This window comes from Syzygium oleosum, unplaced genomic scaffold, assembly GCF_021117445.2.
Source record: "Syzygium oleosum isolate NSW1041296 unplaced genomic scaffold, Sole_v2.1 Sole_v2.22, whole genome shotgun sequence".
NCBI lineage: Eukaryota > Viridiplantae > Streptophyta > Magnoliopsida > Myrtales > Myrtaceae > Syzygium > Syzygium oleosum.
Genome location: NW_026607506.1, coordinates 2,285,337 through 2,311,832, shown reverse-complemented (window position 1 = coordinate 2,311,832; position 26,496 = coordinate 2,285,337). Strand labels below are relative to the sequence as shown.

Here is a 26,496-nt window from a genome sequence, read left to right as displayed (position 1 = left end):
GTATCTTTCGTGCAGAGTTCAAAGTATTGGTTGCTGGATCGAATTGAGGGAAAAAACACTTGGTTTGTATTAGTGGTCCCATTCTTTTACCATCCGATGATGTTGGTAACATCACCGGAAGACTTGGCCACAGAAGCATTGCATTCCGATCCAAGGTTTTCCGATGTCTGATGTGTATCCATCAAGCGTGTCTGCAACTTAGACTGTTTTAATCTGTGGCCACAGACTTAGGCATGATTGATTAGAGGTGAGAGTGAGTTTCTCTCATGTACATATGACTAGAGGTGTCATACACGCTTCGTGGATCCATTTTTTGACTCATTTTTAGTAGTAGATTGTACATGGAGTGTTTAAACATTTAAAGGTTCAGGTGAAGGTGATTTTAAGAAATGAAAGTGTCATCAAACTGGGTCCTCTCGGATATTTTAGAGAACCCATTTTGGCTCATTTTTTAGCAGTTACCTATCGGCACTCTCGGTTGGATAAAGCGGGATCGAACCACACATACTCACTTGGGTCGCCACACAAATTGTAATCCACAGTCCCGCCGCCGCCGCCATGGTGGCGGTCGACCTTGTGTGACCGTAGACCTGACCACCTTTGGAGGGTACCAACAGGCGTTGAAACGTTCATGCCAATGGGTCCTTTCTCTTTGTGGCTCTGAAATGGTAGGATGAGAAGGCGTTGTGCCCCACCAGTCGCGTCTATAGAGGCCTGGCTTCGAGCGACCATAGATCTCGGGTTGCGCTTGGCGAGCGACCCCAGATCTGGAGGTCATGATCTCCATAGCGGCGAGTCGCAACTTCGGCGCGGAGAGGTAGATAAAGAGGTGTTAGATGAGTTAAGTGGGCAAGGGGGTTGGTGTCGCCAACTGTTGGAGGCGTGACGGCGATGCTCGGCAGCATCATGGCAGCTGGTTCGGAAGTCCTTCGTTGTCGGCATTTGCGTTCGTTCTCTCGTTCCCTCAGCCTCGATGTCATGGGGAAGAAGAAGACCGAACATGGAAATAAAGAAAAGAAAAAAATGATAAAAAATGAATAAAAAGTAGAACGCCTCTCAATCATCCAACGTTAATGTTTGAGATGTGTTCCGACAAAAAAATGCCTAATTTTAATGGTTAAGAAAAATTTCTAAGAATTAGAGCCCAGGTTGGACAGGTTGTGGATCGGGTTAGGATCGGATTTAGATTGAGTATGAATTGCTACAATTGTATTTTGTAGAAATAGATCATTATGGGTCAATTCGAAATCATTTTCGATCGGTCAAAACTCGACACAATCAACCTATTCGACAGGTCCGATGAAGGTTAGCTTGATCCTTTGGGTCGATGATCATGACTTGAATTAAAGGAGCCCTTGTAGCCCCAGTTTGGGACCATCACCGCGGCTCTGTAGCCGGCAGAGATATTCGAAATTGCGCACGAAAGGAAATGACCAGGGGAGAAAATCGTCCTAGACAAGTTGATCTCCTTATCATCAAGGAATCGCGGCATCAAATGTGTCAAAGTTTTCCATCTTTCGTGCCTTGATCTATAAATTGTCCGCCGGTTAACTGAAGGCTTGATGGTGCTCTCTCTGGGAACTTACCATGTTTAAGCGAAAGTGAACTCAAACCAGGAAAGGCCAAGTACAAGTCTACCTGCAATATATCATAATCAGAAGGCGAGAGACAGCACTGATCACCACCATCAGCAAGATGAGAGCAGCTTACGAATCGGATTTTCGCTACTCTTATCTTCTATTTCTCGGTGCTTTGTTGTCGATTCCTTCTACTAATCATTTCATGTTCGAGGATAAGTTTTGCTTAGCACTCGCATTGAGAATGAATACTTAATCGACGAGTTCGACTTTAAACGAACCCGAGTCAGGATACCATCTCTTGAGTGGGAATAGATTGGTAAATCTTTCGTCCTTGATTTAAAGGTTGATATGCTTATGCAAACAGAGCACAACGAAGTGCATCGACAGTCATGTATGCAAAGTTAGAGTCAAAGGAGAAGGGATGTCAGAGCATAATATCACCATCTCCAGATGAAAGCTGTGTGAGATCGATACTCTGCAACAAAAGAAAGAGGCAAATATTTGATCGGCATATGATGGTTTTTGGTTGCGAATAGATTTGTCTTCTGTCATGGCTTTTGTATCTAGGCGACGCGCAATGTGTCGTAATCTGCCATGGAACGATGCCTCGGCACTCGAAAACAAGAGGCGCTAAAGCAAAGTGCTTGCATTCAGTGATGGGAGTGTAGTCCAATCTGATGGCGAAAAAATGAGCGGTCCATGAGCAATGACCGTGAAGAGAGAAAAGATTCAAGCAACTTTTATCCTCCCAAAAGCAAAGAACTTCAATGGAGAACCTTCATCCTGGCAATAACTAGCATCTGGTTCTCTTCCTATTCAATCCTTTCCCTCCATAGTGGAAAGCGAATAAGCTTCTTCTACATGGTTCTTAAACCATTTTATAACAGAAGGGCACAGACTAAATCGCCTTTTTAAGGTCATGAAATTCAGACCCGAGCATCACCCCGACTGCGTGCAACATCGGAGAACTCCCATCTTCGCAGTCCGCCAGCACCTTCCTCAGCCCTCCGATCCCATCGCAACTTAGAATGGTAAGAACTTGCATAGATCGATATTTCACAGGCACATAATTCAAAATTCTACCGTTGGCAATCATGACTCGGTATGTTTTTTATTTTTTTGCTCACTCTACAGAGCTTGGAGGGGAGCGGGAAGAAGACTGTATCAGTCGGGCCGTGGGGCGGTCAAGATGGGTTCCGCTGGGACGATGGAGTTTATTCAACGGTGAGGCAGCTGGTGATAGCTCATGGGTCCGGCATCGACTCTATCCAGTTCGAGTACGACATGAAAGGGAACTCGATTTGGACAGAAAAACACGGTGGAAACGGAGGTTGCAAAGTGGACAGGGTCGGTAATCTCTAACTGTCTTGATTTGAATCTTGATCATGAAGGACTTTAGTGCTGATTATTTGTAGCTAGGACAGTTGCAATAAGAAACTTTGCTGTTCCACAACAGAGGCATCACCGTGTTTTTTCCTATGTAAATCATTCTTTACTGGATCATCCTGGTTTAACTCACTAAGCCGCGTGGCCTTACTAATTGTTCTCAGGTCAAGCTTGATTACCCGGATGAGTTCCTAACCTCTGTTCATGGACATTATGGGAAACTCAATGAATGGGGACCTGTTCTTGTTCGCTCGCTCACCTTTGTGAGCAATCGGAAGACTTACGGACCATATGGTGTAGAACAGGGGACCTATTTCTCTTTCCCGGCGACCAGCGGCAAGATCGTTGGGTTTCATGGCAAGGCCGGCTGGTACCTGGATGCAATTGGGGTTTATCTGAAGCCGTATCAGAAAGAAAAGTCTTCTGGAACTCTGGTTCATACTCAAACCGGTGTCGGTAATGGGAACAACAAGGTTGGCTACTCGGTCGTACAAGGGAGCATCGGGCAGAATTTCGACATAGTGCTTGCCGTGAGGCAGAAGGAAGTTCAAGGCAATTGTTTCCCGACCAAATTCTCGAGACAAAGTTCTAGTTCCCATGAGTCATCCAGCGACGACGAAGCCAAGGAGAAGGTAAGCTCTTTCACTTATCTAGCCTGTGCATCCTTCCGGTAAAGTAGGTGGAGGGACAAATCACTAGACTTCGAGTCTTTTGCAGATGCCCGAGGTACAAAATGTGCCCCGGATAATTGAAGGGCTATTGACGGTCGGACCATGGGGAGGTTCCGGTGGGTCTGCATACGATGATGGAATCTACACCGGCATCAGACAGATCAATCTATCTCGGAATGTCGCTATCGTATCGATAAAGGTTCTATATGATTGGAACGGGGAGGCGCTGTGGGGAAGCAAGCGCGGCGGAACAGGAGGATACAGAAGCGATAAGGTCAAACAACAACGTCCGGTTCAGTACTAAGCTACATTTCAAGAAAATAATGAGATTATACTTGCATTTTTCATCCCTCCTTTCTTGTTCTCTGTACTTTTCACAGATAGTATTCGACTACCCGGACGAAGTTTTAACACACATAACGGGCACCTGCGGGCCTCTAATGTACATGGGACCAAGTATCATTAGATCAATCACCTTCCACACCAACAGAGGAAAGCACGGACCTTTCGGAGAAGAGCAGGGACCTTCTTTTACTTCAAAGTCGAAAGAAGGGAAGATCGTGGGCTTTCACGGTAGAAGCGGCCTGTTTATAGATGCTATCGGCATCCATATGATCGAAGGGAAAGTACCGGCGGCCGCTCTTCCTCGGGCGAACAAGAATTACAAGACCGAAGCGGATCTGGCTGAAGTGGAGTATCCTCAATGGTCGAATAAATTGGTTCACGTGAAGCAAAGGCCGGCAGAAGAGGTACTGTTCTTTGCTTTATAATTGCATCCATCCAATTGGCTGAATCCTAAGGCACATGTGTCAATAGAATGTTCATGGTAACCTAAAAATGTTCGAGTCTGAGCTGGGCGGGTAGACGGGTGACTGTGAAGCTGCTGACCTTAGTTGTAGATACTTTAGCTGTAGCAACACTCAGACGCATGCCTACACTAAGGGGGATATACGACGAGCCCGCCTTACATAGCATGGCATCATCTTTTCTTCCGATTGAATCGGGACAAACATTGAGCCTACTGAAAGGAACTCACCAATAGCCCAAGGGATCATTAAGTTTATTGTCTGTTGGATGTCCCAGGTTGCTTGCGGCATTATCAAAGAGCCAGCTCCATGCGGACCGGGCCCCTGGGGAGGGGAATACGGGCGACCATGGGATGATGGTGTTTTTTCCGGGATCAGACAGATAATTCTGACCAGAACCGAAGCTATCTGCTCCATACAGATAGAGTATGATAGAAATGGACAATCTGTTTGGTCAGTCAAACATGGAGGCAACGGAGGACTCACCACGCATCGGGTAATCCAAATATACATCTCACTTTGGAAGACAAATTACTCCTGCTAATCTACTATTTCCCACGAGATACTGAACTTTAGCTAATTTTCTATCCTCAGATCAAGCTGGAGCATCCAAATGAAGTCCTAATATGCATCTCTGGCTATTATGGCCCCATCAGCAAAGATGAGCGGCCTCAGCCTCAGTTCATAAGGTCGCTGACATTTCACACGAGTCGAGGGAGATTTGGTCCATTTGGAGAAGAAGTGGGTACCTTTTTCACTTCAACTACGACAGAAGGAAAGGTGGTGGGATTTCATGGGAGGAGCAGCCTGTACTTGGACGCCATCGGGGTCCATATGCAGCACTGGTTAGGACACCAGAAGACAGCGAGGTCCTCCCTCATGAGAATGTTCTATTGATCCACTGTATCTAGTTCATGATATGATCTTTTAAAAAAAGTTAAACCGCATCCTGTACCTTACCTTCAAATCCGGAGATAATTATGTATTGCCTCTTTATGATCCATATCCCTGGTTGAATAAAAACACACGTTGGAATATCATCATCTTGCTATGGGGAATGACATCACGTAAGTGCTCGAGAAGTCGGGCTTCTCAATGGCAAAACATGAAGGATTTCGAAAGGAATGAAACTTCCTTTTTACATGCGGTTTTGACACAGCAAAAGGAAGATGAAAAGATTGAGGTATTATCTGAGGCCTCCTATCAATTTAACCAAAGGAGTCATAGTTAGATATCCATCTCTGAAGCTTAATTTTACATTCGCTAAGAAATTTTTCTTTGTGGGTTCATCTTCTAAGAGTTTAAACTTTTGGTAAAAGCGGTTGACTCACAACTTAAAATCAAAACAGAGAAAGAAAGAGACTAACAAACCGAAATTACTAATATGGGTCCAATACATGCAGACGTAATTCATAATGTAAATGATCAATCTTTCGAGGGACGTGTCAACTGCTCAACATAGATAATTATCGCCGACAGAGCCATGGCAATTGCAGGAACGCCAATGGACAGAGTAAAACTAGTAGTTCCTTTAAGTAGAGACACTACAAGGCAAAAGGAAATCTAAGGCTGCCATGTCAGTCATGGACTCAATTTCTATATGTAAGGGATGGCGAATTACTCTGCCTCAGTGTCAAAGTTCTGTCTCCTGAGAATGTTGATGCATGAATTGGCTAGAGATCTCTCCACTGGCTGAAAAGTCCTTTTTGCCTTTTCACTTGCACTTACAGTCTGACAGCTAGAAGCAGATAGGCTAAAGAGCCTTAGCAGAAAACTACAGCATAATATGTTTTAGGCCACAGCAATATGTTAAGTCAGTCATCTCCACCCTCGCGCTGCTGTCCAAATTTCTGCAATGCAAGTGTATACACTGCCTTCCTTCTAGTAGATGTTCCTTCAGCAACCACTTTGACAGCCTGAATAGAACCAAACTACATCACACATCAAGAATGCTAACCTCATGTTACAATGATTTGAAATAGATGTTTATATCTAGAAACTGGGGCCTAAATGGCTAAGCTCTTCCAAACACATGAGTTTTTTAAAAAGTACAGTGACAGCCGGACTAAACAACAACCAGAGCATTTCTATCAACACGTGGCTGTGAGGAAACTTACAGCATGTTTTAATACACTTTGTTCCTCTCTTTTAACATGCATTTGCATTGTGGAACAGTGATACATTCTCGCCAGAAGGTCCATAATCATCTATACAAGGTTTATTTGGCTCGGGCATGTGGTAAGCTCCGCATTGAGCCATTTGAAACACTAGAAACTAATGCGCAACCAGTATGTTCAAAATGAGATCAATACCTCGGAAAGGCTATGCCCACTGGACATCAAGTGTCTTAATTCATTTTCAAGCTGGTCCTCTGACGGCATCTCAACAGAACGGTCTGTCTTGCCTTCAATTAACAGAGTGATTTCTCCCTTCACTTGACGTGTCAAAAATGCTTCTTTAGCTTCCCCCAATGAACCCCGCCAGAACTGATGAGGCATAGAACATTTTAAAAATTTTACAAGGAAAATACAAAGAGAGATCACCGGGCACTCCAGATGAAAAAGGTCAACGAAGGTTGTGGTCGGATCTATAAAATAAAATCGAGACAACAAACTACTTAATAACTCTGTAGTCCCCTGAAATACAATCACTTGGAGGAATGTGCATTTTTTCTCACTCAAAGATGACTAGAGTGAAAGAGAAACTATCGATGTACTTAGAGATTAAGTTGAATTACTTGAATTGTCAAATGTTACTAGCATCACTTTGTAACTCAAGCTTGAGTTATATAAGCTCCTCAATTCAATTACCAAAAGTAGCCCTTACAATATTATCTGAGGTTGAATTGTAACCCAATCTCAACCTCCGTCTTTCCAGTACATTACGATATGATACCCCCATGGTATTAAACCTATATACGAGCATATGTCTACAGATATGGTACCTGTAGCTTTTGACTATGTCTTCTCATGTGAATTCGAGAATACTTGAATCTCAAGTAGTAAGTGAGCCGAGTTCGTATAAGGGCCTATATGCCCATTTAGTGGAGGGAAGAGAGAGAGGAAAAGAAGGCCATAGATGTAACATAAAACTGGAATGTAGGGAGACCCATGTGTAATTGACCGACAGCATGTTTTTCGCTTATATTCGAACTGCAAGATAAGGCAAGCGGACATACTAATAGCATCAGAAAAAATTCAGTATGAACTGAGAGACAGCTAGCAAACTTAGCAATGATAAGTTGATAACTTCTGTAGAATATCCTACCTCTTCATGAATCTTAGTAATTTCCCGAGCTACAACGCATCTTCTGCGAGACATCAAGGTACATCATCCCTCGCAGAAATGCAACACATATCAGGTGCATATGAAAAGATTAAGTTATTAAGAAGAGTCTGTCAGTTGGAGCTCGGACATGCATTTAGAAAGGATGCAAGACTTCATAGAGCATTATTCACTGCCGTCAAACTACATGGAAATTAATAAATTAATACTTAGAAATAAAGATGTAAAGATAAACAGACGAATTTTATGCACATGCTCTATCTTCTGTACCTTGACTCACTGAACATGGTTGAGGCTTCCTCAAGAAATTGATGAAGCTTATGAGGAGGAACATAGAATATTTGAGTCTTTGCTTCATTTGCAGAAATCAATAGCCTCTCTCTCCTTGCTCCAGAGTGTTTCGGCAGAAATCCAACTTAAGAAGTGCAATGAATTGTTAGCTTCTAAGATCGATAATAACTAAAGGCGTACTCATTGACTTATACTTGAATGGCCCTATCTCCTTTTGAACTTACCAAATGTAAACTCTTCTGTTGACAATCCCGAGGCAGAGAGAGCAGTTACGAAAGCAGAAGGCCCAGGGATAGGAATAACAGGAATATTTTCTTCCACGCATGATTTTGCCTGCGAAAACTTGCATGTGAGGGACTAGATCAATGAAAGAGAGAAAATTGATGCTTTATCCCAACAACACCACTGGCCCTTTAACTTCGATAGTAGTTCGTTATCATTGAAGCAGTGTATCTCAGATTAGAGTGAGCTAGTTATTGAAGTGCTTCCCCATCCCAATAAGACTGTTATTATCTCATTGAAGATTAGTAACTTACAAGAAACATCTATGCATAAAGGACCCAATGTTGCGCAGTGAATAAGAAGTTTTAAATAAAGACTTTCTGTTCCAGCTCCTTTACCACCAAAAAATTCCAAACAGATGCAGAAGCTTGAAGAAGAGCATCAACTTACCAATTCCATGCCTGGATCACTGATGCCTGGTGTTCCAGCATCACTGATCAACGCAACTATTTCACCCTGCTTCAACCTTTTTAGCACCGTTTGCTCTCTTTGATGCTCATTGAATTTATGATAACTTAGCTGAAAATCTAAAGCACGCAATCAGAATCACATAATAATGTATAGCAATAAAAAAACAGAGCACAGTAGTTCTATAAGTACTTACGAGAGGGGTCTTAATTTCATAATGCTGAAGCAACTTCCCCGAGTGCCTTGTATCTTCTGAAAGTATTACATTGGCTGACCTCAACACGCGAAGCGCACTGCATTGATGGTTCCAATATTACCAAGCATCAGAATCATCATGCGTGTGCTATGTTGAATAGTTTGCTAGGACATCAAACTAAATATCGGATGCACGAGATAGGACAATGTGCAGCGGAAGGACGGGAAAAGGCGTTTTAAGACACAGAGATCAGTTTGACTTCCAACTGGATGTAAGTAGGTGCAGGTGAAAAGTGATCACAACTTCCAAGATATACTAAATCAACAGAGAAAGAAGAAAGGCTTTAGTTACAGCAATTATCTGAAAATCAAGTACCGTAAAGTGATATCCTCAAGATTGCCAATGGGTGTTCCTACAAGATAGAGGCCAGGCTTCAGAGGAGCCTGTGCAATCAAATTAAGGCAACATTGCGAGACGGCATCAGAGAAAAAGTTACTGAAGCAAGCGCGAGAGAATTCGAAACAAGAGCATGCATCAGGAGCTCATTTCCTTCTATGAAAACTCGAAAAACATGGTGAGCATTTCAAGCGAGCTCAACACACTACCGACTGCTTCGTTACACCGCAAGACCTATCTAAGAACTTATCTTCACAGAGTTCAAGTGTTGATGACAAAACACGGCAACATGATATCCCAGACTTATCCATTACAGCGGCAGAGCGCAGAGTCTCTTCAAGCGCTTGGTAAATCATGCGCCGGCGATAAACCGAGCTGTCTAATCCGATTATTACTCAGCGAAATCTATCGTACCAAGAACGACAAGAGGATTTCTCAAAGCATTCAGTAAACTATCTCCGTTACGCTTCGCTTCACAACAACGGGGAATACACAAACGAAAGAGGTTTTCCAAATCGACGAGCCCGCGGACGATCAAAAGAAGAAGTCGGAGGCGAGAACGATGATTACGCGTTTGGAGGATTCGTCGGGCGCTGCGGCGGAGGGCTCGGGGAACGGCCGCGAGGTCGAGTCGGAACAGAAAGAGCGGGAGCACAGCGAGGGCGGCGAGCGGGATGGGGAGGGAGGCGAAGCTACGGTGCGGATGAAGCGGAACGGTCTCGGCCGCCATGGACGATGGGGAGGAGGAGCGGCGGCGGCGCAGAGAGAGGAGGTTGCAGAAGACGGAAGCTGAAGCTGAAGCTGCCGCAACCGCATCTCCGCCGCTCTCCGGGAATTCCGTCGACGAGGTGAAGAGGAGGAGCGAGGAGTTTACTCTTGTTTTTGGGCCGGAGTTAATTTACATTGGATGATTATTAATCGTTTTTTTTTATTTTCCCGCTCGTAATTATTAGTAGGGTGTTATATAAGAGTCGGTTTTGATACATTTACAAAAACCGTTTTTTCTATTTCTTAAAAAAAAATAATCCTACGTGAAATACCACTTGGATGGCTGTCGACGAAATTAATTTATATTTAAAACAAGAATTGATATAATCAATTATCTTTAATGAATTGTTTATTCATAATCTGAAAAGTGATTCTGATTATCTCTTTATTAAATTTGAGATTGATGAAAGAAAACGATTGCAGATCTCTTACATGTGAGAGCTTACATTTCTCTCTTCGCCACAAAATTCCGATGCAAAGCTCTTAAAGCCTTTAAAATTGTAAGGGATGAAATTAAAAATTATCATTATAATTAATTGTACCCTCTCTTATATGTCATAACTCATAAGAGCTATTATCGTCTTTATAATTCTTGTTTGTAATAATACAAATATTCTTACGCTTGATAAAAATGGTGAAGATATTCTAAATCAAAAGTGGTTCTTTTAATGTTGAAAGGAAATAAAATTGCTAGTTTTGTTAATTCTTACTCATTGATAGTTATTTTAGCTATATATAACTTATTAATGAAGTTATTACGGGAGCAATAAAATGAACAAAAGGTATAGTTGACGTTTAGACATGACAAACGATGCTTAATGAAAATGAATTAGATAAATATTATTATTTGGCGTGACCGAATCTTTTTTTTTACCGAAAAACGTTTAAATAAATAAGGAAGTCAAATGATTTGAACTGTGCTTCGATTCTATTCACTAATCAACATGGTTGAATTTTTTGGGCTTAAGGTCTGTAATGAAGCAAATCATTTTTGTAAACAAAATAAAGCCAGAGAGAATAAATAAAGCATAAGGACGATGTTATTGAAATACGTTCAATTAATTTGGAACTTTGGACGCATAAACTAAATATGTAAGTGCGAAATGATAACATCATTTTAAAATGAATTCTGTTAATAAGTACTTCGAGGGTACTAGTTAAGATCATTGAAAATTAAAAAAAAACAAAGTTTTGAAAATGGAGCAATAATATTACTTTTCGAAAAGCCACGTGCTCGGAATAAAGTATTTATCTTTTTAAAGCGCAATTAACGAGATTTAGTAAGTGCCTTAGGCACTTTAATTTATTTTTTTGTGTGTGTAAGTTTTACGATTTATAGACGTGAAAGAAAATAAAACATAAAATTTGCTTTTTCCTTAACAGAGAAAACGCCGTCGTCTGGTTATTATGATAGATCCGAAACTTTGATGTGCAGGATATCTTTACCTGGCTCTCTCTTCTGGCCAAAGATGGAGGAAGTTGCAGACTGCCTCAAGCTGGAAACCTCCTGAACTGCGTTGATGCGCGCGAGCACGCAAGGTCGCTCAACGGTAACCTTCAATGGCGAAGCAATCGGGCGCGTGGATCGCAATGCAGAAGAAGCGATGGCCTCTGACGATCCTGCTCCTCTTCTCCCTTTCCACCGCGCTCGTCCTGATCACCAGGTTCGCGTCCGATTCCTGCAACCCTAGCGCCGTCCCCTCCAGTACCAGCGGCGCGCGCTTCGCCGGCGAGGCGGTCCCGGGCGGCGGCGGCGGCGGCGGCGGCGGCGTCCGCTCGCCTCCCCGAGGGTCGCCGCCCAGCCCGCTTGGGTTCATGAAGTCGAAGCTCGTCCTTCTCGTCTCCCACGAGCTCTCCCTTTCCGGTAGTTACTGGCTAAACTCTGAATCTTTCCCCGGAGTGTAGTTCGTATCAATCTGATTTCGGGTTGTGGAGTTTTTAAGCTGTTTCGGGTTGCTGGCGAGATGAAGTGTATTGGAATGAGTGATATTGGTTGGGATGCGGCATGGCAAATTATTGAGATTAAGCTCCAAATGAATTGATTTCTGGGAAAATTATGCCACTTTTGGCATCATTGTAGTGTGTAAAATCCAGTATAAGCAAACTCAATGGTGACCTTAGATTGCTTGCCAACTCCAATCCAACCAGAGTTAGTTGCAAATGAATTGTATTCCCTTGAGGCAGGCATTCCCAGCAGGCTTTAGATGTAGTTTTTCACTCTTCCTGTTGAGGGTTGCGATAATCAATTGAATTTTTTCGGTTCTGTGGTGTAAGGTGGGCCGTTATTGCTCATGGAGCTGGCATTTCTGTTGAGAGGTGTGGGCTCGGAGGTTGTCTGGATTACTAACCAGAAACCAGCAGAGCCAGACGATGTCACTTATAGCTTGGAGCATAAGATGTTAGACCATGGAGTGCAGGTAAATTTTAACTTCATGTTATTGCTTGGCGGTTTGTTCTTTAGTCAGTTTCAATATTATTCATTGCTCATTAGACTACGATTGTGTAAAAGCATCAGAAGAATATTTGATATGCTTGGGGTATAGGAAAAATTGTAGAGGTCACTAGCTTCAATTTGATGAGGAATTGGTAGCATTTTGAGAAATGTTTTGCACAATGGTATGCAATTCTCTGATTAGTTTGGAATTCTACAAGTATGTATGGTCTATGAGTAGTGTCAATTGATTCAAAGCAGTGTATGTCTGGTCGGTTGCAGCAAAAATAAGCGTTTCCAGTGGGGCTGCAGGACCAGCAATTTCTTTGAATGTTAGTCATCGAAGACAAAATCGTCAATTGATTACAAATGAATCCATGAAGTGGCTGTAAAACCCTTGATGGGGCCCGTACAAGCGATGCTTGACAGGCCACGTTCACCTGCATTAGTTTAAATTAGATTGGTGAGCTTGAAGCCATAAAACAACCTTCTTAAGTAACTCTAGCTAAGAAGCCTCTAAATTAAACAATAGAAAGAAATTCCACTGGGAAAATAGGCCCAGGTGCTAACCGCTAATCTCATGCCGAGGGGCACTGGTTTTGTTGGAGAAGTGTAGATGGTCCTTCTTGCATGGGTCAGGGAGGCAGAAACCTTCTCAAGTGAGAGTAATATGGTTTCCTCAGTGAAATAGCAATAAGGCATGACATCATCACTGACATTTTACAAACCTAGCTGATATAGAGTCACACCAGAAAGGCTCATTGAGTGTATTTTGGTTTGTTTTGTTATACATATGACATGAATAAATTGCATTTTTTTGCTTTCGTCTGAACGTGTTCTGTTCATACAAGTAGGTTCTCTCTGCAAAAGGACAGAAAGCCATTGATATAGCCCTTAAGGCTGATTTGCTGGTGTTAAATACTGCTGTTGCTGGGAAGTGGCTCGATGCTGTTCTCAAGGACAATGTTTCTAGTGTTCTCCCAAAAATTTTGTGGTGGATTCACGAAATGAGAGGACATTATTTCAAACTGGAGTACGTCAAGCACCTGCCTTATGTGGCAGGGGCAATGATTGATTCTCACACAACAGCTGAATACTGGAAGACCAGAACTCAAGAACGTCTAGGGTATTATTCTCGCATATTAAATATGCCATGTTTTGCCATGGTCTTCTAAGTCTGTTGATGCTTTTCTCACCAGTTTCACAGTGAAGAACTAACCAGTGCTGGAGGATTTTTCGTGTTCAAGTATTCTTGTTTCTCTTTTTCCCCTTGCATACTCGGCAAGTTTTTTATTTTGAAGCAGATACTCAGCAAGTTCATCTGCTTCTTACCTTGGCATTTTGGATAGTTTCTATATGGATGCTTTGCAGTTTTCTAGTGCTGTTTTTACTAACATTCTCTACTAGTATGTGGGACTCTGCAATTGTATTCACCCTATTCTCTATCTAATAACTATATTGGCAGGATCAAGATGCCTAAGACTTACGTCGTGCACCTTGGAAATAGCAATGAATTAATGGAAGTAGCAGAAGATAATGTGGCCAAGAGGGTTCTCCGTCAGCATGTCCGTGAATCCTTTGGAGTGCGGAATGAAGATCTACTCTTTGCCATCATCAATAGTATGCTTTCTACAGCGAATTTCTAATTTTGCCGACTGATTATGTCGACTTGTGATATTCTAAAATGATGCCTCTGTTAAGTGAATCCCTTCCAGTGGAAGGTTTGGGTCCTTTTATTTGACATTTTAGTGCATAAGGTTGGATTAGTATGATGAGGATAATGAGGAACTTGAACAAATTTGTGTTCATTGCTGACGTAAGCCTCATGAGTTTTGTAGCACTGCTATGCGTTCATGAATTTTTTGAGTGCTTCTTTGCTCCTCTATCCCCCCTTTGCACTTTTAGCATCCTTTACTTCTGTGGAACTGCCACTTGGTTCATCCTGGGTATCTGAAGCACTGAAAAAAATGAAGTGTCTCTTTCCAAAGGCAAGAGGCAACATAGAGTTCCTCCATTTGGAGCTCACTTCTTCATGTCTTAGATCTCCATTTGAATTTTTCTGAATGCTATGTCGAAATCGACTTAACTTCTTTAAATTCACTCCGAGTACCATTTGTTGGTTTACTAGATAGTACTCCACCAGTATAACTTCTGCTCCTGAACATTGCTTGTCTGTTGTCTGATCTAATTGCAGGTGTTTCCCGTGGGAAAGGGCAGGATCTATTTCTGAGGGCCTTTTATGAAAGTCTGCAATTGATTCAAGAGAAGAAATTGCAGGTGCCATCTATGCATGCGGTGATAGTGGGAAGTGATATGAATGCTCAAACAAAGTTTGAGACAGAACTTCGTAACTTTGTGGCAGAAAAGAAAATTCAGGATCGCGTACACTTTGTCAATAAGACCTTGCAAGTTGCTCCTTATCTGGCTTCAATTGATGTTCTCGTCCAAAACTCTCAGGTATAATGTTGTTCATATTTTACTTCATTTGCCTGAGTAGATGCGTTCATGTTCTTTAATTGGATTATTGCTATCGCATCAACCTTGTGACTTCTATGTACCTCAAGACCTGTGCAATTAAAATATTTTTTGGTAATTCACAGTGGGGCTAGGCTGTGTATAGTGATATGTAAAGATTCGATAAAAAAGAGAAGGAATTGTATTACCATTATGAATGTAGGAGTGGGTCTCCAGCATGCTGAGTTCAGGATTGATTGGAAGAGTTGTTTCACCAATTTTATTCTACGATGCACCTTGGGTTTTAACAATAGAATGTTAGGTTTATTTAATCTTTAGTTTTACTTGATTCTAAATGCTGAGAGAACCGTAGTGAGGCCACTCATCTGGTGTCAGACCAATCGGTAGATCTGATTCACTCAAACCTTGTACTCTTATTCATGTGTAGGCGCGGGGAGAGTGCTTTGGGAGAATAACTATTGAAGCAATGGCCTTCCAACTCCCTGTACTGGTAAACCTTATTTACTTATCGCTTTTTCCTCGTTCACTATTTTATGCATTTCATATTTCTCCTTCATCAACAGCAATTTGTTAAATACATGGTTTTGACAAGATGCTTCCATCGTAGGGGTATTTGTTGCATCCTTTGAGGGTTGTCTCTTGGGACACCGTTTAGCTTTGGCACTGCATATTAACTGTATTTCGTGACAACTATAATGAATGTTTAGAAAGTGTTTGGTTCTGACTTTTATGCTTTTGCTTTGTCCTTTTACTTTTGATCTTGACCTTAAAAAGTTGACATGTTTTCACATGAAATACCAGAAATCTTTTTAAAATATAGAAGCAATTAAAGTCACCCCAAAATTGTCCTTTGTTTTTTTCATATTAAAACATCATTTTTGTTTTGGTGGGACATTCAAATGTGGCTGTTTGAAAGGGCTTTCAGCCCAACCAAACAGGCTGACAATTGACAACCCATTTTGATACTTTTTATGTCATCTATCTGTTCTTGCTCTCATTGTACATTCCATTTTTTCCATTGTGGACAAACGGGTAGAATCCTCACTTTTTTTCGCTTCTCAATGATGATGATGTTTGTGGAAATCTTCTTTTTTGTCAATTGTGTTCCTTATCTATCCTAAATACTAGGATGTCTAAAGACTACTGCATGGAGTTCCCCCTCTCTTAATTGTGATGGTGGTTGTGGGATCATTTAATGCCCTTTGTGAAGTTTTTGTACTGCTGATTCGTTTTTCACCGTGTGCGCGTGGTCTTTGAATTGTTTGCTTGCTTGTTCTTCTATGAGAGGCTGTACTATCTCTATTTGTGGGTTTCTTTCTTATTTCCAACAGAAGAATGTTTTAACTCGTTTTAATCCAGGGGACGGCTGCTGGAGGAACCACGGAAATTGTGGTAGATGGGTCAACAGGATGGTTGCATTCTGCTGGGAAAGAAGGCGTGACGCCTCTGGCAGAAAATATCATCAAATTGGCCACCCAAAAAGAGACGAGGCTAACAATGGGAAAGAAGGGATACGGGAGGGTGAAAGGGCAGTTCTTGGAACACCACATGGCGCAGAGAATCGCTTTGGTTCTGGAAGAAGTGCTGCAGTATGCAAGAAGACAGAAGCAATGATGATTATCCACGAATGGCGATAAACCAAAAGATCGTGATTTACTCATGCATCGGGAACAGCAACATCCTCAAGGTTAAAATTATGCGGAAATGGCATGCTCCTGGAAGCTCCTGTGTATGGTGAGGCTGTGCATAAAAAGCAAGTCATGGGAACGGTCCCGGTCTCAATTCTTCCCTCGGTTGATGGATGGTTGATGGATGGGGTTACGATAGTGGAGCAGATGTCATTTAACTTCATGTTACAATAGGAAATATCTGATCGTAGCTTCTCGATTCGGGACTGGGATGGCCAACTTCTGAGTACCTTAAATTTTTTTTTTTGGTCGAATGAGTACCTTAATTTCACCGGTGGGTTTAATGCCCTTTTGATCGATCGTGTAGCCATGCGATTGCGCATGCCCTGTATTTTTCGATACTCGAACAGAGCCATGATTCTATTCTTAAGCTGCACCGTCAAATCGAAGAGCACCAATGACCTTTTCACCTCGCACTGAAATGGGACGGAAGAATGGTAATGTTGCGTTCATGTTTTTCCGCCAGCGCTATTTCGGTGCTATCATGGTATATGCCAAAATATTACAGAAAAGCACGACTTTTCGTTTTCTCATCTTAGCGGTCGGGTGGTGTTTCAGGTCAGTTTTCTTGCACTTCGACTAATTCACTTTTCGGGCGGGCACACGATATCTTGCTCGTGGAATAATCCTATAAGTTATAACGATCTTTCAATTGTCCAGAAAAAAAGGCAGAAATTTCGACCCATAAGGCTGAAATTGACATCCTCTGCATTCCGACCGACCATCGATGCCAAATATCTTATGTGTCAATCAACATGGCAAATCGACTCTAACTTGTAAGAGCTGTGAGCAACCTCACCTCACATGTACAAATATACACGGGTGATATGGGATATGAAGCCCAAACCACAAACATCGCACCCTAATGTCGCTGAATGTAAATTGCAAAAGCACACACCAGCGTACTCATAATTTGTGGTTTTCCTAAGACATGTAATTGAAATTTGGGAACTTGTTTGGATTTGCTTTTAAAAAGATTCGTTTTTCCTAAATCCGAAAGAAAAAATCGGTAGAAAAATCTAGAATATAAAATGTTAGGAAGTTTTCATATGTAAATTTATACGTTAATATTTTGCATATTTTTTAGAAATTCATATTTGTGATGGATAAAAATTTTGTGTAAGCACTAAGCAGAAAGATTTTTAAAAAAAAGCGAATTTCTTTTTGGGCCAGAGGAAAAAGAAAAGTTTATAAAACACAAATATTAAATTGCAAATAGGTTTCTTTCGGAGAAAGAAAGGTTTTTCCTCGCGGCGTCGCGAGGGGTATTAGGCTCAAGGCCAAAGGACTCGCTGGCGAGACGGGATACGAAGCAGAGTGAGAGGGGAACCTGCGAAAGCTACTTCTACCGCAAGCACAGATTTCCCCCCTCCGCCGAGCCCGACGACGATGAACGACGGAGAGGACGCCGTGCGGCGCCGCAGCGCCGTCGCTGAGTACCGCAAGAAGCTCCTCCAGCACAAGGAGCTCGAATCCAGAGTCCGATCGGGTCAGTTTATCCGCCGGAACCCTAGCTCCTTCTTTCGTTCGTGGATCTGCGTTGTTTCTCTTTGTGAAGTAACCGCTAGAGAGGTCCGATTCCTTCGTCTGCGTATGCCTCGTGTTTGCTTCGTGCTAGGCTTCTTACGGCAGATCCGTTGTCGCAGCTCTCTCTCTGATTGGGGCTTTTTCCCCAATTTCCTACTCGGTAGATAAATCTGATGATGTGATTTTGAGCTTTCGTGTTGGGCGAGCGAGAGGTTTCGGTTCTTCACTCGAGTTGACTGTGCGTTAGGGTTTCTCCGGAGAGACCGATTGATTTAGGGCGGCATTTTCGCTCATTTGCTGAAATTGGTGGATAAAAGCTTGAGTTTTGATGTGTCCCGTGAGGTGAAATTGAATTTCGCTTGTATCCATATAGTCTATTAAATGCATAAGGTGTCGGACTAGCAACTTTTTCTTCATTTGCTGGAATTGGTGGATAAAAGCTTAAGTTTTGATGTGTTCTGTGAGGTGAAATTGAAATTCGCTTGTATCCTGTATTGGAGGAGAGATTTAATTGACCACTTTCCATATAGTCTGTTAAATGCATAAGGTGTCGGACTAGCAACTTTTTCATCGTTTGAATTTGTCACCTGGAAATCAAGGAATCTTCTTCTGTGAAGAATCCGCGCTTTCTTATCACACGGGTTTAGCTGCTTCTTGCATGCTTAGAGAAATGCTGGTGTGCTAATCTATCTTGCTTTGATTGTGATGTTTAAACTGGCATTGCGTAAAATATGCAGTGAGAGAGAATTTGCGAGGTGCCAAAAAAGAGTTCAACAAGACAGAGGATGATTTGAAGTCTCTTCAAAGTGTTGGGCAGATCATCGGAGAAGTTCTCAGGCCTCTTGACAATGAACGCTGTAACTTCCCTTCTTTAGTGGTCACCTGTACTGCTGCTTAGGATACAATCTAATCTGCTTGGTCTATGTTATCTCTGCCTTTTTCATTCTGTAAGTAAATTGCTGAGCTTCTCACTTAGCAAGCAAGCATTTGGCATGGAGATGTATTTGTTAAAACTTTGGTGTGGAAATGGATTTCCCTTATCAATGCCTTTATTCAGTTGGTTATTTGGATAAGGATTGATGTATAATCAATTCTTTAACTGTTATTCCTACTTTTAGGATCAAAATCGAACTTTCTATCTCTAAAGAAGTATCTGAAACTCTGCTTAATATTTGAGCAGTGATTGTCAAAGCAAGTAGTGGCCCCAGATATGTGGTTGGCTGCCGGAGCAAAGTGGATAAGGAGAAGTTGACTGCAGGAACTAGAGTAGTCCTTGATATGACAACTTTGACAATAATGCGAGCACTTCCTCGTGAGGTATTTTGGTTTTCCCCAAGGATATGATTGATAGTCTGTAAGTTTTAATAGAGTTGATGATTTTTGAATGCGATCCTACTGTTTTACAATGGCGCTTTATGAAATAACAGGTTGATCCAGTTGTTTATAACATGCTCCATGAAGACCCTGGAAATGTCAGCTACTCTGCTGTGGGTGGTTTATCAGATCAAATTAGGGAACTGAGAGAATCTATTGAGCTGCCTCTGATGAATCCCGAACTCTTCATTAGAGTTGGAATAAAACCTCCCAAGGTGAGTAGTTGCTTTTTGTACTCTTCGAGAGGATCATACGTTGTCCTGTCTGTGCATGGAGGGGATATTCTCAGCAGCGTTCAGATGGACAAAGTCTGACTCTCTCTCTCTCTCTCTCTCTCTCTCTTTCTCTCTCTCTTTAGGGTGTTCTTTTATATGGCCCTCCTGGGACTGGGAAGACATTGTTAGCCAGGGCAATTGCAAGTAATATAGATGCAAACTTTTTGAAGGTAAGATATTATATCTTGATATGCTGTGATGCTGCTTCCTTGAATATTTTTTTCGTGAAAATTTTTCTGTTTCATATTCACTCTTGTTCAAGTGTAGGTTGTCTCAAGTGCCATTATCGATAAATATATTGGAGAGAGTGCAAGGTTGATAAGGGAGATGTTTGGATATGCACGTGATCATCAAGTAAGAAACCCAACTTGCTACCTACTTTTATAATTCTTCCCGAGAAACCAATTACGAGATTTTTCTTTTGTTTGTGAAGCCCTGTATCATCTTTATGGATGAAATTGATGCCATTGGTGGGCGGCGTTTCAGTGAGGGAACAAGTGCTGATCGTGAAATTCAAAGAACTTTGATGGAGTTACTTAATCAACTTGATGGATTTGATCAGTTGGGAAAGGTACCTTTTCTAGGCCTTTTGCAGTTGAAATGCTCTCATTAATGGCTGATATTAAGTATGATTATCATTTCGTCTTTTTTGAATATGGCTGGGGGGAGACTGTGTGTAGACAAGGTTGGGGAGGAAATTTTCCATGTGCTTTTTATTTGTTATAGATCGGGAAAGTCTTCTTTATGCTAAAAAAACATCTTAATCACCAATTCTACAAAAGTTTGTTAGTGCTTAAGTAGAAGAGTGCTATTGTGCTTTCGTTCTCCATGTCACAGACTTCTACCACTTCAATAGCATGTAATCTTTGAGAAGATCGTTATATTTTGTTGTTGCTTCAATATGTTGTTTGGAATGTGAATTGAATTGTTAGGGGTCTGGGAATTATTTTGACTACGTTTTCTCTTCTTCCGTGTCATGTAGTATGGGATGGAGCCCTCTTTAGGTAGCTGAAATAGCTTTAATAGGTCCTTGTGGTTCTCAGTTGTTCTAGTTTCTGCTTCATTTTGTCTTTATGTACCTGCATAGCGAGATGGTCACAACTAGTTGGGAATCTGGCATTCCAGGTAAAAATGATAATGGCTACAAACAGACCAGATGTGCTCGACCCTGCACTTCTGCGACCAGGTCGATTGGACAGAAAAATAGAGATCCCACTGCCAAATGAGCAGTCGAGAATGGAGATCCTTAAGATTCATGCTGCTGGCATTGCCAAGCATGGAGAAATCGACTATGAGGCTGTTGTGAAGCTCGCAGAGGTGAGTTGTGAACTGATTTGTGGTTGTTACTTTTATCCCTGGCAAATTTGTTGTCCTGATTTATTTTTGATTGCTTTAGGGCTTCAACGGTGCTGATCTGCGTAATGTTTGCACTGAGGCTGGAATGTCTGCCATACGTGCAGAACGTGATTATGTCATTCATGAAGATTTCATGAAGGTAAGAGGCCTTCCTCTTGCATAATTTTATATTTCAGTATTCGTCTTTTCGTCTGAGCAAGAATTGGTTACATTATCATCGCAATTAGAATTATTTTTGTTGTTAGCAACGATTGAGGATGCTATCTCAATAACTTGATCCATTTTGCAGGCTGTTCGGAAACTTAGTGAAGCAAAGAAACTAGAGTCTAGCGCGCACTATAATGCTGATTTTGGAAAAGAGTAGTAATGACACCTCTCTTTCATTGTTATGGACGCTTTGGCGATAGTTTTTCTTGTTCATTCTGTTGTAATGTGCGATGGGATATTAAATTTAATTGATGAAGTTTCCTTACTCAATGAAGATATTTGCGGTACTTTGTTTGGTCATGACTGCTGATTTTGAAAAAGGATCTATCAGCTGCAGAACAACAGTAGGTACTGTAATGGTCGTTCATGAATCTTTTGAATTGGTCGAGACCGACGCAGGAGGCTGGTTGCTGCTGTCTCTTTTAACTTGCAATTGGTTTAATGGTGTGATCATACATTCCCTTGCTTATAGGGGTGTGTTTTTTAATGGGATGACATGAGTTGCCAGTAGACCCATAAAAGTGGTGGGTCGGGTCGGGTCGGGTCGAAAATATTCGGATCCAAATTGATCCATTTAATTAGTTTTGACCCATTTTTATGTAATGTAAATTTAGTTACTTGTACTTGACACATATTGCTGAAACATTTATAATTTAATCCAATTTAAGAAAATTCAAATCCAAATTGAGGTAAGAGCGCAGAGTGAGTAAGCCTAAAATCGAGTAAAAGTGAGAAAGTGAAGAAGAAGTCATAGCCGTGGGTTAAATTTAAATAAGTTGTGAATTTATTGAATATTCATATTATTATGGATTTTGCAATTCTATTTCTAAATTCATTTGAAATCCATTTATTGAATATAATTAATTCATATAATAATTCAGCCCATCAAACATCAGATATAGGTTAAGAAATAAGTCTATAACTCATTTTGACAAATCTAGTTGGCACCTCTTTCTGCGGTGCTTATTTTTTACATTTAATTAGGGCGGCGGTTTTCCTCTCGGGAACCAACATACGATACCATTGACTCGAGAGATGATGCGATGACGACCCATTCATTTGCGTGAGATGGGCACTTCATTAAAGGTCCGGTCATTAAAGGTAACAAAATTTTTTCTCTCCCACCCCCCACAGATTACCAATGAGAGATCCCAAAAAGGAGGAGACGCCACAACACCTTTGCACAAATTAAATTGCGGTCGGGCCAATGAAGTTTGGGTTCAATGCTCATTGGATCTTTTCGTGGATGGGGTTGAGCTTGGTGACGCTTTTACCCATTATCGCAAATGCTCACTTTATCTATCCCTCTCCTGGGAAGCCTAGAAATTTGAATATGCTTGGCTGACAAAAAAGGGAGAGATGCTTGGGCCGTCATTGATGCCATGGTTTCAATTTTCTTATTCCTCACCATTAAGACAGATTGAAAAAGGAATTTGCTTATTTATTTTTGCGGGACAAAGTTGGGGCTTGAAATTCAATCCCGAACTGGTTTTTATCAATACGACGAGTCTTCAAAATGGACCTGGCCTCGAATAAGGCCCTGAAGTGGCCAAGTTAATAATCTCGAGACAAACCTCAGCTCACTGATTAACGATGCTCGTTGAAGTTCTTGTGGTATCGCTAATTTTTCCGTTAACACTATCCCGATTCCGGATTAAGGATGTTGGTTGACGTTGTTTCTTTGTTACTGCCAAGCTTTTTCCAGGACAATAGACCTGATAAAATTCCTGCATATTTTACAGCAACCATGGTGGTACTGTTGTTTGTTGCTGTCTCCTCCTTTTCTTGGGGTGTGAAACCGATTTGTGGAACAAGCCAAATCTCTCCTTCCTCCCTAAAAAAAAAATCCTAAAAGGTCACTCACTCCCCCAATAAAAATTATATATAGATGAAACTACAAAGAAAATGACATTTTAGCTTTTCTCTCTTTGATGCATCCTTCCGTCATCTCCTGTTGCTGTAGCGTGCAATCAAAACCCTTACACAGAAAGGCATTGACAAGAGAGTGCAAGAAGGTTGTCTGGTTCTTTTGGAGGCATATTATACCTAATTTCACCCACTTCTAGGCTCTTTATTAGGGTTCTTGTTAGTTGATTTCACACAACATCTTTTTTCTTTCCTCCCCTTTTCGCGTATCGCCGATCGCATTTCCTTTGCTGGAGGAATATTTCTGCAATTATATTGCTTCACCTTGTACATCAACAGGGTTCTTTTCACACCCTAGCTGTTCAAGCATCAGGGGCAGAACATCCAATATATTGAGATTTTCTTCTGAATCACGTGTACTGCATCAAATGCACTGGTTTCGAGCGCATGGAACTGATCCTGCCTTCTTTTTTTGGGTCTAAATGATAGATGTTAAATATAATATGGTTCGACGTTGCCCTCGGCAGCGTGCTTTCTGCTTACTAATGGACACAGTCTGTCTCCACCAGCACTCCAAGAAAAGCTCAATCAATATTCATTGCGGAAAATGTCACGAAGGCATAGAATCTCTCGTCGTATTGGAAGTTCTGGCCAGCAATCCGGAATAAAATACAGGAAAAATTTGGTGTTGGAGAGACAAATCAGGTCAATTTGTTTAATCCCTTTTCAAATTGTTCTTTGTCTTCCCTTGCCACCAATGTACAGAAATCAATGGCGCTTCTTTTTTTATGTATCATCGAAATTAACGTGGTGTTGCACGGTGGGAATGAATTCAATAAAGAGCTTATATATGCCAAGTTACCAACCAAATGCTGTATTTTTTTAAATATGTAGAGAGACCATCCCTTTGCGACAACCAATCATTGATAAACCAAGCTTTTAAATACAATATCACATATAATAATTAACAACCCACAAACCAAAATAAACCACACAAAACTATAGTCAAAAGTACACATCACAAGCACCACCCAGATTAGCTGATCCAATCCATTGCATCACTCACTCACTACCCCCCTCCTTAATAATTCATAATTGCTCTTGCCATTTTTTCCATGGCCTCATCACCCTGCAAAATCGTAATAGACAAAACGGAACAAAGCAACCCTAGTCTTTAACCCTAGTCTTTCCCTTCGAAGGCTTGAACAAGGCACCAACGCATGGATGGAGATTTGGTTGTGACGAGGTTTTCACGTTCAGTACAGAAACACGTCCGAAGCAGCCATGATCGGTTGGCTAACATGAAGGCCCAGCGAGTTGAGTGGGTTCAGGAAATGGTCGTGGCTCGTTGTCCGGACGCCGCCCACGACATCGTCGATGTCGCACACCCTGAGATTGGTCGTGTTGATGCAACCGAGAATGTCGTTGAGGGACTGGAGTCTCTGTCTCAGCTCAAGAGCCTGAGCCCTCAGGATCGAGTTCTCGGCCTCGAGGCCCAGCAGGTGGTGGGTGGTGATGGTGATGTTGGTGATGATCTGGTTGTTGTCCTTCCTCAGTTGATCCACCTCGGCCGTGAGCCCGTTCAAGTGCTTCTGCTTCCGCATCCGCGACCGCCTCGCCGACTCCCGGTTCGACTCCATCCTCTTCCTCTTCCTCTGGATCTGCAGCAACTCGTCTTCGGAGCTCGAGTTTTGAATCTGAGTGGTGGTGGCGGCAGCAGTTGTTCCCGAGGAGGAATTCGAATTCCGGCTCGAGGAAGCCATGGCAATAGTCGTATATTTACACCCGATTCGCAAAACACCAAATTACAACCCCCAAAACAAAGGGAAGAATACTAATTAATACTATCAAAATTATGATAATATTTGAAGATCTGAGTCAACTAGCAGAGAAAAACACACCAGACCCAGATCCTAACGATGTTTTAGCTAATCTAGAAAGCTATATATGTATATGAATACTACGTTAAAGAACTTAAGGTAGACAAATCATGAGAAAACATAGAACCAGTAGAGGAACGCAACGGAGAAAGATTGAACTAAGTGGGTCCTGCGCCTCAGGGAAGAACTTATCATATAACCCGAACGAAGGATTTCACTGAGAACCGGAGACATGAAGGTGCTCTCACCCGTTCAAGAACAACACGAAGAAGATATCACGTGTCTAAGTTCATCTTCTCAGCAGAAAAACGAAAACCCCAGAAGCATGGAATCTTCTTGGGAGACAGGGAGAGAACGATTACAAAAGGTTTCTATCTATGACATGAGGTTCCTGCAGAACCAAAGAGCTTGCATGGAGAAGCGGAGGAGGAGATGAGGACCAAGAGAAGATGAATATAATACAAGAGGCTCCAAGAAGAGAGAGAGAGAGAGAGAGAGAGAGAGAGGTGGAAGAGGTTGTTCATGGAAGTGAGGGCCCAATTTATAGAGCCAAAAATGTGAAGAAGAAAGGTTAAAGAAATTAATTTTGCAAAAAAAATTAAAAGAAAAAGTTTATAGGGAAGGGAGAATAGTGAGCATAGTAATCTCCTCTAGAAGAAATTTGGGTTGCTGGAGATAAGCGATTGGACATTACGTGGAAAAAGAGGCGAAATTTCCACAACCCACCAAGGTGACCCACGCACGCTCCATTGATTGCTCTTTCGCAAAGTAAGGACTCCCCGCTACACGATGTTTAAGACCGATCACACTCGATCGATATGCCAGACGAGGTCCTCCTGCGATCTCTCGAGAACCCCGTTTCTATTCGGGATCGATAACCGTTTGATCACGGGATAGTATTACCGGAGCCACCCGCCGATGAAGCATCGCCTCGCACGAGGAAGTTAAGGATGCAATGCACGGGGGTTCCGGCCTCGGTCCCTTGAAAATAAACCTCTAAATAAGCAGGTTGCGCTTGTTTCACGTCTAAGACGAGTCAATTGGACATTTGAATTTACTGGTATCCCTAACATTATTCGAAAATTGAATCTCAATTTCTCTGACGTAAGAAATAAAACTAAGTAAAAAAGGACAGACAAGAAAAGACCCCACTGTCACGGCCGGCACCTGAAGTTTTGACCGTGATGGCTTGTAGCGAAACGATCAAGGAATTGGAGGTGGGTATCGCCAATTCTCATGGAAAAGATCATCGATTTTGGGTGAGTTTTTCGGAGTAAATTTCAATTACAGAGACAAAGGACTACGGCCAAAATCTTGTAGAACGAAGGACACAAATAGTTTCTGATGT

At 41.8% G+C, this 26,496-nt stretch overlaps 5 protein-coding genes across 7 annotated transcripts; 3 read left to right on the top strand and 2 right to left on the bottom strand.

Moving 5' to 3' along the window:
- The first annotated feature begins 88 nt into the window (after positions 1–88).
- LOC115669636 (jacalin-related lectin 3) lies at positions 89–5,480 on the top strand. The gene is made up of 8 exons (XM_030590799.2): positions 89–247; positions 1,295–2,611; positions 2,715–2,927; positions 3,131–3,598; positions 3,684–3,911; positions 4,018–4,386; positions 4,721–4,939; positions 5,038–5,480. Exons 2-8 carry the CDS (start codon positions 2,609–2,611, stop codon positions 5,338–5,340), a joined length of 1,803 nt encoding a protein of 600 aa, XP_030446659.2. The 5' UTR covers positions 89–247; positions 1,295–2,608; the 3' UTR covers positions 5,341–5,480.
- Positions 5,481–5,849: 369 nt separating this feature from the next.
- On the bottom strand, positions 5,850–10,177 carry LOC115669654 (uncharacterized). 2 transcript variants are annotated; one of them, XM_030590811.2, is made up of 9 exons: positions 9,872–10,177; positions 9,281–9,348; positions 8,906–9,002; positions 8,692–8,820; positions 8,244–8,352; positions 7,999–8,143; positions 7,711–7,753; positions 6,756–6,929; positions 5,850–6,359 (listed from the first exon to the last, which is right to left on the bottom strand). In XM_030590811.2, the coding sequence occupies exons 1-9, from the start codon at positions 10,115–10,117 to the stop codon at positions 6,258–6,260; spliced, it is 1,113 nt and encodes a 370-aa protein (XP_030446671.2). In that variant the 5' UTR covers positions 10,118–10,177; the 3' UTR covers positions 5,850–6,257. The 2 variants fall into 2 exon arrangements, with proteins under 2 accessions (XP_030446671.2, XP_056177120.1); XM_056321145.1 differs by lacking the exon at positions 5,850–6,359 and adding an exon at positions 7,388–7,595 and having other exon boundaries at positions 6,792–6,929.
- Positions 10,178–11,499: 1,322 nt separating this feature from the next.
- LOC115669645 (uncharacterized) lies at positions 11,500–16,960 on the top strand. Of its 2 annotated transcripts, XM_056321416.1 has the most exons (8): positions 11,500–11,810; positions 11,844–11,933; positions 12,344–12,486; positions 13,355–13,626; positions 13,966–14,120; positions 14,695–14,957; positions 15,403–15,465; positions 16,335–16,960. In XM_056321416.1, the coding sequence occupies exons 1-8, from the start codon at positions 11,630–11,632 to the stop codon at positions 16,587–16,589; spliced, it is 1,422 nt and encodes a 473-aa protein (XP_056177391.1). In that variant the 5' UTR covers positions 11,500–11,629; the 3' UTR covers positions 16,590–16,960. The 2 variants fall into 2 exon arrangements, with proteins under 2 accessions (XP_056177391.1, XP_056177390.1); XM_056321415.1 differs by having other exon boundaries at positions 11,500–11,933.
- A 952-nt stretch (positions 16,961–17,912) lies between these two features.
- Positions 17,913–21,702, top strand: LOC115669872 (26S proteasome regulatory subunit 10B homolog A). The gene is made up of 10 exons (XM_030591021.2): positions 17,913–18,152; positions 18,928–19,047; positions 19,371–19,507; positions 19,618–19,779; positions 19,923–20,009; positions 20,107–20,193; positions 20,273–20,410; positions 20,965–21,156; positions 21,236–21,334; positions 21,485–21,702. The coding sequence occupies exons 1-10, from the start codon at positions 18,053–18,055 to the stop codon at positions 21,557–21,559; spliced, it is 1,197 nt and encodes a 398-aa protein (XP_030446881.2). The 5' UTR covers positions 17,913–18,052; the 3' UTR covers positions 21,560–21,702.
- A 2,472-nt stretch (positions 21,703–24,174) lies between these two features.
- LOC115669874 (bZIP transcription factor 11-like) lies at positions 24,175–25,649 on the bottom strand. Its single transcript, XM_030591022.2, has one exon. It carries the CDS (start codon positions 25,029–25,031, stop codon positions 24,525–24,527), a length of 507 nt encoding a protein of 168 aa, XP_030446882.1. The 5' UTR covers positions 25,032–25,649; the 3' UTR covers positions 24,175–24,524.
- Between the last annotated feature and the right edge of the window lie 847 nt (positions 25,650–26,496).